We start from the raw sequence: 15,135 nt of genomic DNA on the forward strand, positions 1-15,135 counted from the left end.
GTTGGAATTAGCTCTAGTAAGTTAAACTGGGGCACTTAACATCGTGCAACGCGCTGATAATTTACCCGAGTAACATTATGTCTTCATTCATTTTAAAAATAAATGCAGTAGTTGCTGTCTAATTATCAGGGTCTCTCCCTTCATGTTTTTCACTGAATTTAAATGAAAGGAAATCACATGGAAAGAGAAACCAGGTGGATTTTAATCCCAACTTCAGTGCACAGATATCCCTCAGGCAGTAAGTAGTTAATGAAGAGGAGCCTACACTCTGTTCAATTTAACATAGCAACAGTTTTTTAATTCAAAACAATCTCCTTGAAAAATATTTCAAATTTAGAAAGTCTCTTAGTAAGAAAAATACTATGGTAGTAAACACAAATAAATTTCTGAAATTGCAAGCAACTTTCTCTCAGTTCTGCATTAGTGCTTTTTATCATTTGATTTGACAGGATACTACATATATAAATTGGAAATAAAACAAATGAAAAATAAATTATAACAGTTCATCATTTCTTCTCTTAGTGTTTATACTATACATAAAAGTTTTATATAGCTAAAATTGATAGTCAATTTCAATTCATGGTTTTAGTTTGATCAAATATATTTTATAAAATGTTCATTGCATAACATACTCTCCAAATTTTCTCACAGCATTTATTATGTACTCATGCAATATACAAAAGAAATAAAAGCAAGCACTATGAGTTTATGTCTAAAGAACAGAATAACAATATACAAAACAATACATACATACAAACATGTGTCATACCTTTTTAAAAATATTAATAGAGCGCTGGATGGTGTGATTCTGTTGGGCATCATGCTACAAACTGAAAGGCCACCAGTTTGATTCCTGGTCAGGGCAAATATCTGGGTTACAGGTTTGATCCCCAGTCAGAACTCGTGCAGGAGGCAACTGATTGATGTTTCTCTCTCACATCGATGCTTCTCTCCTCTCTTTCTCCCTTCCTTCCCCTATCTCTAGCATCAATCAAAGAAAAAAATTAAATATTTACATGTGTTTATTAATACTATATACAAAACTCAAAATTAGCAGACATAAAAGAGCTATAGCACAGCAGTCATTTTCACAGTTCCCAAGGTTATACCCACATATGATGATTCACTTCCTGGATTTACAAAACTCAACAATGTCTTCCATGGCTATGATTGATTACTGTGAAAGGGTACAAAACAAAATCAGGGAAAAAAAATCACATTGGGCAAAGTGTAGAGGAAACCAGCTGTCAACTTTCAAGAGTATTCTTTGCTAGAATCACAAAGGATGGGTTTAATTCCTTCAACTAGTTTTGACATGTGTGAAGCATTTTCTAAGAAAGAAGCTCATTAGAAACTCAGTGCTTAAGGTTTCTGTTGGGTTACCAGTAACATAGGCATTCCTGTCTGGCATCCACCCAAATTCCAAACTACCAGAAGGAAAGCAGACATTCAACATAAACTTTTTTTTTTTTATAAAAATAGTTTAGGCACAATGAGCCACTACTATCAGTTAGAGGATGATAGGAACACTTCTGAAATCCAAGTTCCCAGATGCTAACCAAAAGCCAACCTTGCAATCAGGCCTCATTAAGATGGAGTTTTAGCCCTGCTATTGCTGACTCTTTTCTGCACAGTAATTACTAGCACAGTTTTAAAATCAGATGATCCTGGGCTCATATCCACATTCTGCTACTTACACTGATGTGATCTTGAGCAAGTTATGTAAATGCTTTGCACACCTTAGTTTTATCAACTGTTAAATAACATTAATTAGGCAACTATATCATCAGATTGCCACAGAAATCATATGTAATAATGCACATACAATTCTTAGCATACTGACTGCAAAGAATACTAACTCAATAGATATTGATGAATAATAATAGCATATATGGCAGCTTCCTTTACAGAGCTTAGAATAGAATGTATGAATACTATTTAGAGAAATGAAATGGAAAGTAAATGTTTTTTGTGTGCTCTGTGTGTTACCAACTCTTAAGTGCTATAGGAGTTCTAAGAGCGGGCAAACTCTGCAATCCATAAGAGCCCACATAAGCTTCCTTGGCAGGGTAAGTATTCTTTTGCTAAATGCTATGGACTCACAACCATAAAATACAGAGTAGCTGACAGAAGTAGCTTTCAGAAGACAAAGAAGTAGCAGAAATATGGGTGACAGTATTGAGATCCTTACACTTATCTCTGGGGAAACTCTCCTGTACAACTTCATAGTTAGCATGAACATGCCATAATACTTGACACTTAAAATTCTTAGACTGGAAAGCAGGATCTGAAAAAATTAGTGGAGAGACAGTCTGAGTTAGATATAGTCTAATACTTTTGTGAATTTTTTGGAAATGAGACATTATTATTCTTTCATGACATTTTAAATAACTGCTTAATGAGCAAATAGAACAATGAATTTTGATGAATAACTCCTGTACTTATAGATTCAGATATAACAATAAGCAGGTACAGAATTTTTTTTTGACATAACTAATGATTAAACATAATGATTACTAAGAAAGCACTTGCTGAATACAAACTTCCAGAATGATAGAATTAATAAATAAATGAATGAATGAGTTCAGAACATCATTAGGCCCATGCTTCATCAAAAGAGAAATCTGGGAAGCTGGCTCATGCTTAATAAAAACATTATGTGATGAGATCTTTTTTTTATTTTATCTTTCTTGTTAATAGCAATAAACTAAGCTGCTTGTAGGATGGAGAGAGATAATGGATGATGTTGTTTTACATCTGTGTTAGATGCCTCCTCAAGTTAATATTAAGGATTTAGTAATTCCTTACAAAAGGAGTATATTTTATTTCATATCATAATTTAAATTTTGACCTAGAACTGTTAACAAGTAGACATATTTTATGACATTTTATAAGTATTTCATATTAAGGAGTAAGGAGCTTTGATTATTTCCAAATTATCACATATAAAACATATTTTTTTTTTTTGCTAGAAAAAAAGATTACAGATGAATTATGCGAGTATGTCCCATACAGGACATTATTCAATTAAAGTATGTAACTTAAAAGTATTTGTGAAAATTGTAACTCTTACTGCGTATTTACTGATCCCAATGTAGAAATTATCAAAGCTACCTCAACAAACAAAACAAACAAACAAAAAGCAACTGTCAGCATCTCTGAATGCCTTCTTTAGTCATTACCCTTAATTAATCACAGTGATGGAAAAAAACTTGGATATGCTTATCTATACCTATATATATAATAATTTCACAGTCATTGTAGATTTAGTTGTGATTCATAGCTTATGTTCCAATTTAAATTTACATATTTTGGGCAAAGAATTATAAAATGTGGTAATCAGTTAACTTATTTGTTAATTATCGAGTCGCCACATAGAAAATGGTATTGATAATATCAGTGATACTGAGAAGAGATCGTTGTTATTAATTCAACTCATAGGTAGTTATTTTGTATTATTTTATCCTTGGCATGTGTAAACTGGTTTTATACTAGGAGCTCAAGAAATACTGTATTAACTTGATTTAAATTGAATTAAATTGAGTTAGTTAAGTAATTTTAAGAAAAGTAGTGTCCCAAGTTTCAGATGAAATGTAATTTTAAGTTAAAAAGTGAATGTCAAATCAAATCATTTACACATCGATAGGTCTTATAAAATAGCCTGGACTTTCATTGATTCTAAGCCTCAATTGTTAAGTTGTACCATTATTTTATAAAGCACCATTAAAGGAAAAAATGCTGTGCATTAATAAGATGCAATACTTTATGAATATTTATAACTTTAATGTTATAATTACCAAAAAAGCTTTTTAGATATATTTAAACATATTACTTTAATCATTTAATTACTCCTAATATTTTATGCACACACATGTATTTAGAAAATGTACATTAAATAAATTGAATAAGGCATTTCAAAACCTTCTTTCCAGTCAGTATCTGTCTCTTCTAAATTAGTTTTTAAATCAATGTCTCCAATGTTCGTGTTTCACATAGGAAATTCTTCTCTTCACCCTTGAAGAAGCATATTTTAATTGAAAGACCCACCATTTTCTCTAGTAATACCACCTACACCACTGCATCCATTCTGTAAATTTGCTGCTGGTACGTTTTTGGCCTTACTAGAATGTATGGACAGAAGATATTTTAGACAACAATGAAGGCTGCATATTTCTTTTTAAATGGTCCTTAAGTGGTTTGACTGAAATGTGAGTTATTGCCATTGTCCAACCACATTGCAGAAATAACAATTCAACTCAAGCATCTGTAGGGCTGTGACTGTGCCCCGAAACAGGAACTGTTAAGAGATCATCAAGTGTAAGACGTCCTTATCTGTAATGTTGAGAGTATAGTAAGATGGAAACAATTGGTGCCTTAGTATCAAAGAAATATGGCGTTAAAGAAAAATCACAGTGGTTTTTAATTAAAATTTTGAAATCTAATTAAGGGCATGTATGTGTGTGTTTGTGTACATAGTATACTAAAAAAATCAAATTCTAACACATACAAGTCATTTATATAATGCCTACATTTTGTTACATAAATTTACCTGCATTTATTAAGATATTTAGACAATTTACCTATGTCTTGTTAAAAAACTTTTCCGTCAAAAGTTGAATGATTATGGTCATAAACTATGTATTAAACAGTTCCAATTTATTATTTTATGTGATTTTATATGTATGGTTAAAGATCACCAGTCAAACTGATTGGAAAGTATTGAAAAGTCTTCATTATATTTCACATGAACTACTATTTTTCTTTGATCATTAAAATGTGCTTTCTCAGCTTTCAAAATTAAAAATGTTCAGAGTAAGTAAATGATGCAGCAACTGAATATTTCTTATTCTCATCTCTACTCAGGTCCCATAAGCAGTGTTTTGGTAAATAAATATGGTAGCAGACCAGTGGTGATGTTAGGGGGTTTATTATGCTGTTCTGGAATGGTTGCAGCCTCTTTTAGTTCCAGCGTAATCGAGCTCTACCTCACTGTTGGATTCCTGGGAGGTAAGTTTTGTTTTCAGCTTATTATCTTAACACTCAGGTTGTTTACAGAGCTCCCTAAGAAGCATGAGCAACAGCATATTCCTACTGTTTTCATTTAAATTTATGTTATACAATCTTAAATTACTTCTATATAGTACATCAAAATACTAGCTATGGAATGTCCAATTAAAATCATTTTAAGTAGTGGGAAAAAAAAGGATTTATCAGATATGTAATGCGCTATGATATAAATGTCAAAAACAAAACAGCTTTGGTCTGTTTTTATTGTCTTATCCTTTACTCTTCAACCAGTTCAGATAATGGACAGAGGCTTTCTGGCATATAAATAGCTTCATTTTTTAAAAAATGTATTTTTCATCACTTATTACTATTTAGAGTATCTCATGTATTACTTATAATAGGTTAAAAATGGTGCCAGAAAGATATTTTCTAGATGCACTGACTTAGCTTTAAAAATAGAATTATTGGTGTCTGTGTTCTGTTTACGTCAAGCTCAGTATTGATGCTACTGTTTTTCCTTACTAAAGGATTCTGCTTAAAAGCCCTACAAGGCCTATTTGCTACTAAACACAAATATTTTCAAATGACATACTATAATTTGATTATAGTTGTTTCTCATACAAAATGTCTCTGGACTCAAACTGACCTGAATATGTACATTTTCAAAACACTATTTTTACTGCTCTCAATAATAAATTGAATCAAACAAATCTATACTCATTTTTAAGAAAAATAGACTTCAATACATAGAGAAATTAAATCTTTTTCTTATACCCACAGATAAAAAGGTAAATATATTTTTATTGTGATTTTAGATCAGTCTAACCTTGCACTTATACATCATGGGATTAAAAAAAAAATTAAGACACATTAAAGCCTACAACATACAGATGTTAAAATCTTTCTCTTTATCACCTATCAATAACTCTCTTTTTTTAAAATATGTTAAAACACCTTTTGTAAATAAGGATCTTATAATATCTAAGAATTGTCATAGTGGAGAGAATGCCCTTTCCTTTGTGCTGAAATACTATATATTATGTTGGCTCATGGAAATAAAGCTGGGCCTACATGTAGATGTATTAGGGAAAAGATGATTTTGATGTCACAAATATCAACAGCATTATACAGGGTTGGGCAAAAGTAAATTTATAGTTGTGAGTATGTGGAAGTTTATTATTGTATTATTATTCATTAAAGATTGTATTATTTTTCATACAAATAATTGTAAACCTACTTTTTCCCCACCCTGTATATTATTCTAACTCTAGTTCTATTCTTTGGGTCGTGAAGGTGTTGGTGCTTCCAGAGTCAACCATTAAATACACCTGTAAGAAATGTATCATAAGTCATTATCAGTCAATAGCTGTTGGTATCTGAAATCAGACAGGTTTTTAAAAAATTCAGCACATATTAGCTGTGTGATCATGGGTAAATTAACCTCCTTATGCCCCATTCTCTTTGTCTTTAAAATGGGGAAAATGGCATTTCTATTCTTTGGGAGTTCTTGGAATGATTAAATGAAAATATTAACATACAGTACTTTACAGAGTGCCTGCCATTTTGTTTCTTCTAAGTAAGTATTAGCAAATAATAATCACAATGTCACTATATAATGTCTTACAGTTCTAGAACTTAGTTGATTTTGGAAAACTCTTATTTTTGTTGTTGAGGAAATTAAAGCTTAAGAAGTCTAAAAGTTTTGCCAAGTAGTACACATAATTAAGTACTTGAGGCAGATTTAGATTTTTTAAAATTTCAAATCTCATGTTTGTTTTCCCATGCCACTAGAATAAGAAGTAGATAATATCTCTCTCCTGAGAACTTTCATTAATATTTGAAGGCAAAATTCCAGGTGACAAAATGGGAGTGGAGTGGGTGGAGGGGGGATGGCATATGCTAAAGAAATTTAGAACACAATTTCAAAGCACAATTCAAAATAATTTCTGGATTTTTAATTTTGGTTCTTTCACTTATAAACTGCTGGCCATAGGCTGGACAGTTTTATTATCTTTAAATTGGATCTAATTATACTTTTTATGCATATCTCACAAGTATGGAAATGTAGACTCAGAGAACACACATGCCTCTCCGAAGCATGTTCTTGGTTCCTTCCAGTCAGCTTTCAGGGACCCTCCTATGCATAGAAAATATTTGTATTGCCCTGACCAGTATGGCTCAGTTGGTTGAGGGTTGTCCCCAAAAGTGAAAGGTCTCCAGTTTGATTCCCAGTCAGGGCACATTCCTGGGTTTCCAATCTGGTCCCCAGTTGGGGCGCATGCGAGAGGCAACTAATCGATATTTCTCTCACATGTCGATGTATCTCTCCCTCTCTTTCTGTCTCTCTAAAAAATAAGTACATAAAATATTTTTAAAAGAGAAAATATTTGTATTAAATGTTTGCAATAATTATTTGTATTCAGAACTGAGTGTCCCAGAATCTAAATTCTTAACCACTTTGTGGTACTGTCTCAATTTATGTAAACTGGTAAATGCAGAATTCTTCTATAGCCCCTAAAATAATATGGAATAATACCTAGGCTAAGGGTGAAAGAGAGGTAATTTATATAAATCAATTTTATGTACTTTGGAAACAGACTTATTCATTACTATTGCTAAATAGTACCTTGGCAAGCTATAAAAAATAATTTATTTTTCAAAGGTATTATTTAGCACTGCCAAGGAGTTCCCTAGACAGCAGGAACTTTTGATTTATGTAAACAATAACCTTTACTCTCTGAAATAAGAGTATCTTTCAAGTCCAAATATTTAGTTTTTAACTAACACAGGTAAATCTATATTAATGAGACATGTAATGTGAGGGTTATAGAACATGAAACTAATGGCATTAATTAATTTTTTAAAAATTATTTGCATGGTTTTGAAGATATATCTCTGGGGAGACCTACAATTGTTTGTGACAAAGTTTTTAGTCCGTTCAACTCTGAAAGAAAGCATTCAAGTTTTAAATTCAGTCTTTTCCTCAAGGTAAAAAAATCTATCCCATATATATGTATGTCCATATAAAAAGAGATGAAAATCTGTGGAATTAAGTAATTGTAATTATACAAACTAGTAATTTTGTCTTAGTTTCGATCTATTCTGTGATTATTGAAACATCAGTAAAAGCTTTTGGTTTTACTTCTTTGGTTTAAAATGAAAGGAATATGAAACTGTTGTATATTTCAAGTGTCCACTTATGAGAACCTTTTTATGTGCCATTCTTTTGATGTTTATAATTAACAAAAATCACTACCTGCTGTTACATTTTGAGTTCTGACTTACCCAATTGAATGTAGATTTTGAAGAGTCATTTCTTTTGTGAGTGGCATAATGCTTTTGTGTTTTTCTTCCTTTTGTTTTGTTCTTTGCAGGTTTAGGTCTAGCCTTCAACCTGCAACCCTCCTTAACAATCATTGGCAAATACTTCTATAAAAAACGACCCGTGGCAAATGGACTCGCCATGACAGGAAGTCCTGTTTTCTTAAGTACATTAGCTCCTTTCAATCAGTTCCTTTTTAATACCTTCGGCTGGAAAGGAAGCTTCTTGATTTTGGGAGGCATATTGTTGAATGCCTGTGTTGCTGGGTCCCTCATGAGACCCATTGAACCCAAACAAACTACTAAGTGTAAAAATAAGATTGGCATAACAACACATGAGTCAGGTGCGAAGAAGAGCCATGAGAAGGTATCAATGTGGGAAAAAATTAATAAATATTTTGATTTTTCCCTTTTCAAGCATAGGGGATTTTTGATATACTTATCTGGAAATGTCATTATGTTCCTTGGATTTTTTGCCCCCGTTATATTTTTGGCTCCATATGCTAAAGACAAGGGAATTGATGAGTACTCTGCAGCCTTCTTGCTGTCTGTCATGGCTTTTGTTGATATGTTTGCAAGGCCTTCTGTAGGATTTATTGCGAACACTAAACTTATTCGACCTCGAATCCAGTACTTCTTCAGTGTGGCAATTATGTTCAATGGAGTGTGTCATCTCTTGTGCCCATTGGCAGAGGACTACACCAGCCTGGTGGTTTATGCCATATTTTTTGGTCTTGGATTTGGGAGTGTTAGCAGTGTCCTCTTTGAAAGTCTCATGGACCTTGTTGGTGCTCAAAGATTTTCCAGTGCGGTGGGACTTGTTACAATCGTGGAGTGTTGTCCAGTTCTTCTTGGGCCTCCTCTTGCTGGTAAGAATATTTCCCATCAAGGAAAGCAAAGAACATAGAATCAATGGTCGTTAACTGAGATTTTTCTTGGTAGCGTATAATGTGCTTTGTAAGAAAAAAACACGAATAGCCTGAAAGACTGTGGGTGTGTTAATTTTAGGTTTTATTATGTGCTTTTAAACTTCCTAATTAGTTGAATTTAGACCTGCCACTTGTTTCAGAACCTGAACCTATGAACTTAAGAATTTAAGATAAACTGATAATTGGTAGCATAATTTTTAGGTTTTTACCTATATCAGTTGTTTTATGCTTTTAAAAATATATCATAAAAAAAGTCATTTTTTAATTATTGTGTTGACATTGCCAAACCATTGCACCAGTGGTGGCAATGACAGTAATCAATTTGTGGGCCTTCTGGAAGCTCTCACACTATAGCCATTTTTTCATCCTTTTTCTGCCTCCTGCTACCCCTGACACTCCACAAATGGTGTCTGGCATATTGTAGGCAGTCCGGACTGCTTCTGAATGACTGGGTCTTGCTGTAGTTACTTCTCACACAGTTGCTGCTGCTTCTGCTACTCTTGTTAGTAGAACAATAAAAGGAAGGAGAGCATGATTTTCATTTTAATTTTTTTCAGTCCAAACTTTTACTGCTGTACTCATAATTAACTGAAGCTTTAGTTATGGAAATCATATGTAGTTCCCTGATAATGAAAAAAAAAAATTCCCTAAACATTTAGAAAGTACGTAGTGATGGTAGCCCAAAGTGATATTAACTCTGATGGAGCCCTAGAACTAATTTTATGTATTTTGAAGTGTAACAATCATTGTATGAATAGAAATATTTGACTTAAAGTTAGAATGGAAAATTAAATTATGCTATTTTTCTTATGCTTACATATATGTCATATTTATTCAAATAAGCCTATCCCACCATTTACCTAATTAAAACAAGGAATCTTGTTCACATAGATAATTTTACAAGCAGCTAAATTTAATATTAGCTACTGACTAATTTTAGGTAGAATGATTGAAATTCTGACTAACATGTAGTTCTACATCAGAATCACTGGGAATTGACATATAATAAACAATATGAATTTGTGTACACTCAATTTTGCTGACAATTATTGTTAAGAAGTTCCTGCAAAAGCAGGAGGCAAAACTATGAACTGAAACCTTTTTGAAAGTTAATAAACCTTCAGATTATAGGGCACCAGGATAGTTTTTAAATGTTTTTAATAATCAAATGGAATACATATTTTCTTCCTGGTTAGCGTCTTAATAATTTAGACTCAGATAAACTAAAAACAAAAAACAAAAAAACTGTGATAAGCCACAGAAGTGAAATAACACTTAATGAAGAGGTTTGGTAAAGCCATTTTACAGGACAGTTACAAATATGAGATTCATACAGACCTTGACTAGAATCAAATTCTGCCACTTCCTGGCTGTAAAACCATGGTCAGATTTTTCAGAGTGGTCTTGTAGGATTAAATGAGATACTACAAATCTAAGTGTTTAGCCTTGTGCTGGGCATAGTAAAAGAATTTAGTAAACATTACGCCATGTTATGAACTTTATAAAAGCCTTTGGGTCTTTCCTAAAGAATGTAATGTTTTCTTCATTATTGAAAATATAGGGAGCATGGAAAGAAATAAAGCAATCTCAATGTGCATGCTGTAAATTAATAGACAGATAAATATAACTATTCCTACATGTATAGATATAAAAAATGTACCTCACACATGTATATATTTATGAAATTACACCCCAAAGAATATATACTTATTTTGTCTTAGTTGTGTATTTTTATTGAGGGAAATGATGTTCAATAATTTTAATATACTGTTGATATAATGCTACATGTGCCCATACATGCTTTTATTTACATATATAAAAGTATAATCTAGTATATATTTTTCTTTATTAAAGTTTCATTTAGTATTAACTTAAGAAATAAGTACATACTTTATGGAAGAATTTATTTCAAAATTTTATTATTTCTGGCTCTTTTATTATTTAATCCTAAAAGAATATTTTTTTTTTTGTCTCTTAGGTAAATTGGTGGATAAAACTGGAGAGTATAAATATATGTATATGGCCTGCGGAGCTATTGTGTTCTTAGCAAGTGTGTGGCTGCTCATTGGCAATGCTATAAACTATAGATTGCTTGCAAAGGAAAAGAAGTTGGAAAAAGCAACAGAGGAAATGCATAAACCCGGGTCCAGAGAATCGGAACCCTTGAACAAATCTAATGACTATGATGTCAATGTCAAAAGTACAAGAAAAGGGACTAGTCCCTCAGAAAGAGAAACTAACATATAGCAAGAACCACATCTCTGATTTCAGTGTTTATTACTTTTTCAGCAATATTTTTCCAAAATGTTGGAAAGGATTTTAGTTAAAATAAAACTGTATAATTAACAATGGAGATGAGACTTCCCTCAGTGGCAGTTCTTGTTTCCTTTTATAATTTTATTTAGTCAGTTAAATTTGAGATTGTACGCATAAAGAATCAATACAGGGACTTAAATTTCCATACATTACTCTGGTTGTGGTGATTTAAATAATTTTAAACTCTTCCGGTGAGTTACAGTCTTGATCCTAGAGATCTGAATTCCGAACCCCTGGTTTAAGTAGTTAGGAGTATGTTTAATCCTATAAGAATATCCTTTCTGCATCTCACTTTTATTTGGTATTAAAGCGTGAAAAGGAATTAAAGGAAAATGAGTTTCCACTTCAGTATCTGGAGAAAAAAAGGCAAATAAGTTCAAACGGAATATTACCAACATTTTTTTTTTTACTTAAAAAAATCCAAAGAGAAAAAAGAAGTGTGTTATATCTGTATACTACTCTGTAACATGGATCTTAAAGATAAGAACATGGGTGAAAATAAGCACATCAGTGAAAATGAGGTGATCTTAATTTTAAAATACAATGAACTGTTGTAAAAAAGAAAAGCATATGCATACATAAAACAAAACTGAAAAATATACTTTATGTTAAACCATTATTTCTGAGCACTGTTGGATTTGATTAATCCATGCATATGATTTCTTTGAGGGGGCCATTAGTACCTGGTGCTAGAGAATAGAATCCTCAAATAATTTTGAGAATTTTTACCTAATATATGTTATACTGAAAGTCTAAATTACTCTAAGCAATAAACGATGTCCATTGATTTTAAAAAGGATTTTTGTTAGTATTCCAGAAAGTAATAACCAGGGATTCATTTTAACCAGAACTCGTCAGATTTATTTACATACTGAGACATCAACTGGAATCAACGGGAATCCGGGTGGACAGGATTACAGATAGGCCACACTGTAATTTTTCCCAACACGTAGTGGTGAACAGAAGGTTACTGTAATGAGTAATCCATCTGAGTACAACTGACTAAGAGTAGAGGTGCTTATAATGAACCCTCTAAAGTCTCTCATTCCCCTTCCTTCCCCAAAATGCAAAAGCAAAACGCAAAAACCACAAATAGGCTTTTTACTCAGCCCCTGAAAATGTCTCATTATAGGAATGGCAGCACTTGGAAATTCTGCCCTCTATGGATTGACTTCCTGCTGCCTCTGAACGTAACTAAACCAGGAGATTGTTAAAAAAGAAAAAAAAGAAAAAAAAAAAAAGCTTCTAGGCTTGAGGCTGTGTGTGACTGGTATACATGTGCGAAGTGTAGGGATGTGTATAACACAATAACAAGTAGCTTGCAATATTGCAGCCCAGATTAATGTAGCAGTGTCTCATTTTCATAACTATGTGAAAACATCTGGGAATCTGAACCACTTTTGAAAACAGTGACATGTGATAGTTCTGCTTTTAAATAAGAAAGAAATTGTGCATTAATGCTAAAGTTATAAATATTTAAATACATCTACAGATCTGAACTTTAAGATCATGATTAATAAAAAGCATTTAGTGCTTGATTATTGCAGAGTTGTCATGCTTAAGATGGCAAAAGGAATTTGCTGTTTTTCTTTTTTTTTATTGCAGTAGAGACAGGTGCTATTCTTATTTCTTATAAGAGTGTACCTGGATACCAAGCTTTTGTGATTCTTAACATTAAGATTTTCTTTGTAAAATTTAAGCATTGTTTGAGCATGTGCTCATATGTAAAAATTATATAAAATTCCATATTTCATTTAATATTTACTTTTTGCCTATGAAAGAGTTATTTATATTTTTTCAAATGTTAAACAAAATAATATGTGCCAATACCATAGGTAAATTAACCAGGGAAATGTGGCAGTATATGGCTGATTTTTTAAAATTTAATTTTGTCCAATCTTGAATCATGAATGAGTTATTTTCATATGTAACCAATTCATCGTAAGAAATACACCATCATAAATTAATAGCTCTCTAATCTTAAACATTTCCAAAAATGCCTTACACTCTCTGAAGATAAACATTTAAAATAATACAGGTATCAGACCTGGGTGGGGGGGAATAAATAGCAGAGTAATGATTGTGGGGTCTTAGGTCTAAGCATACAGTCCTTTTTAGCACCTGCTGGTGAGGACATGCTGGTGGGTACATTCCAGTGGATTTTTCCACGAAAGGAGGTTTATTTACATACAGATACATTTCTTGTCAAAAACCAATTCATCTTTATTCTGTTGCTCCTTGGTTATTTTCATTATCTTCTCATTTCTAACACTGATTTTCATAAATTGTTAAAAGTAGAAAGGGAAGGGAAATTGTGCATCCAGAGCACATGGTATAATATATACAATTGTGCCTGGTAGTAACAATGCACAAAGTTACAAACATGCACACACACAATTCCCATACATAACTGTTGAAAATTAAATCAAAACATACTTGAAACAGTGTCATAGTCACATACAAGACTCAGAGTTGTTCCATGGTAAAATAATTTTTTCTACTGTTTACTCTTCCCACTCCCTTGAACTTGTTAAAATGTCCAATATTTGTTGCTTTTACAGAATCTTTCAAAGATTGAAGAGAATATCAACCTAAAACATTGATCATTATGTAGTCACATAAATGGAGGGGGAAATATAGTTGACTTCTGTATCTGTAAGTATTAGTACAGAATATATTTCGTCCCCTGGGAAACAATAGGTTTTAGACATTGAAGATATCATGAAGCAGAATCAGAAAACACTATTAACATTTTTACATCCCATTCCCCCATTACGGAATTGTACAGAAGGAAGGTTGTTGTAAACCAAGGTACAATATAATTCACAACCACTGGCTAGTTTATTTTTCCATTTGTGATAACTGAGCACCCCCTATTTTTCTCCATTTAATCTTAAATATACCTTTACTAATTTATGAATAATATTGGATATAGACTCATTCTGTATTATTCTCATCCTCGTTCCTGATCCTTTTTAGGTCCAATCAGCACATATTTAAGAGGCAGTGAGTCAAGCTCTTGTGTACTTCTTGTTGGAAGACATGATGTTTTCTCAGCGTAACTTCACCTGAAGTTTCACTTTCTGAGTACCAAGTTCCAACCACCTTATCTCACATCCACTCCCTTCCCCAGACTGTAGGAAACTAATAAGATTATTAGATTTGATATATTTGACTTTTGCATAAAAATAATGACATATTTTTATGAATCAAGCATAATATATTTTCCTTGAGGTCAGATTTAGAAAAAAAAGTTCTTTTCCTTATGGGTAAGTAATTCCCAAATTGGTTGCTACTTATTATGACTCAAGAATTAAAAGTATTGGCTATGAAACAGTGTTTTCAGAATCATGATACCCACATGCAGGATTGTCCTAATCTGCCAAAAATAACTTTAAAAAGTTTATGATATACAAATGATTTGGTTCATCTATACAATACATATTTATCCCCGTCATCTTAAGCAATGGCCTCTACATCCTTACTTATTTTTCAAATTTTCCTGAACATCTGTATTGTCATTGTTTCTGTCCATTTATTATATAGAAAGAACAAGTGCCAT

At 32.2% G+C, this 15,135-nt stretch overlaps 1 protein-coding gene across 6 annotated transcripts in view; it reads left to right on the forward strand.

Annotated features, from left to right (window-relative positions):
* SLC16A7 (solute carrier family 16 member 7) overlaps positions 1-12,801 on the forward strand; it is a 160,549-nt gene extending 147,748 nt beyond the window's left edge. For all 6 annotated transcript variants that reach the window (XM_090273539.1, XM_090273538.1, XM_090273537.1 and 3 more), the window contains 3 exons: positions 4,864-5,007; positions 8,382-9,197; positions 11,236-12,801. In XM_090273539.1, the coding sequence (XP_090129665.1) occupies positions 4,864-5,007; positions 8,382-9,197; positions 11,236-11,504 (1,229 nt within the window). In that variant the 3' untranslated portion in view covers positions 11,505-12,801. The remainder of the gene's footprint in view (positions 1-4,863; positions 5,008-8,381; positions 9,198-11,235) is intronic.
* The last annotated feature ends 2,334 nt before the right edge of the window (positions 12,802-15,135 follow it).

This window comes from Furipterus horrens, unplaced genomic scaffold, assembly GCF_987537825.1.
Source record: "Furipterus horrens unplaced genomic scaffold, mFurHor1.1.pri manual_scaffold_4, whole genome shotgun sequence".
NCBI classification, from domain to species: domain Eukaryota; kingdom Metazoa; phylum Chordata; class Mammalia; order Chiroptera; family Furipteridae; genus Furipterus; species Furipterus horrens.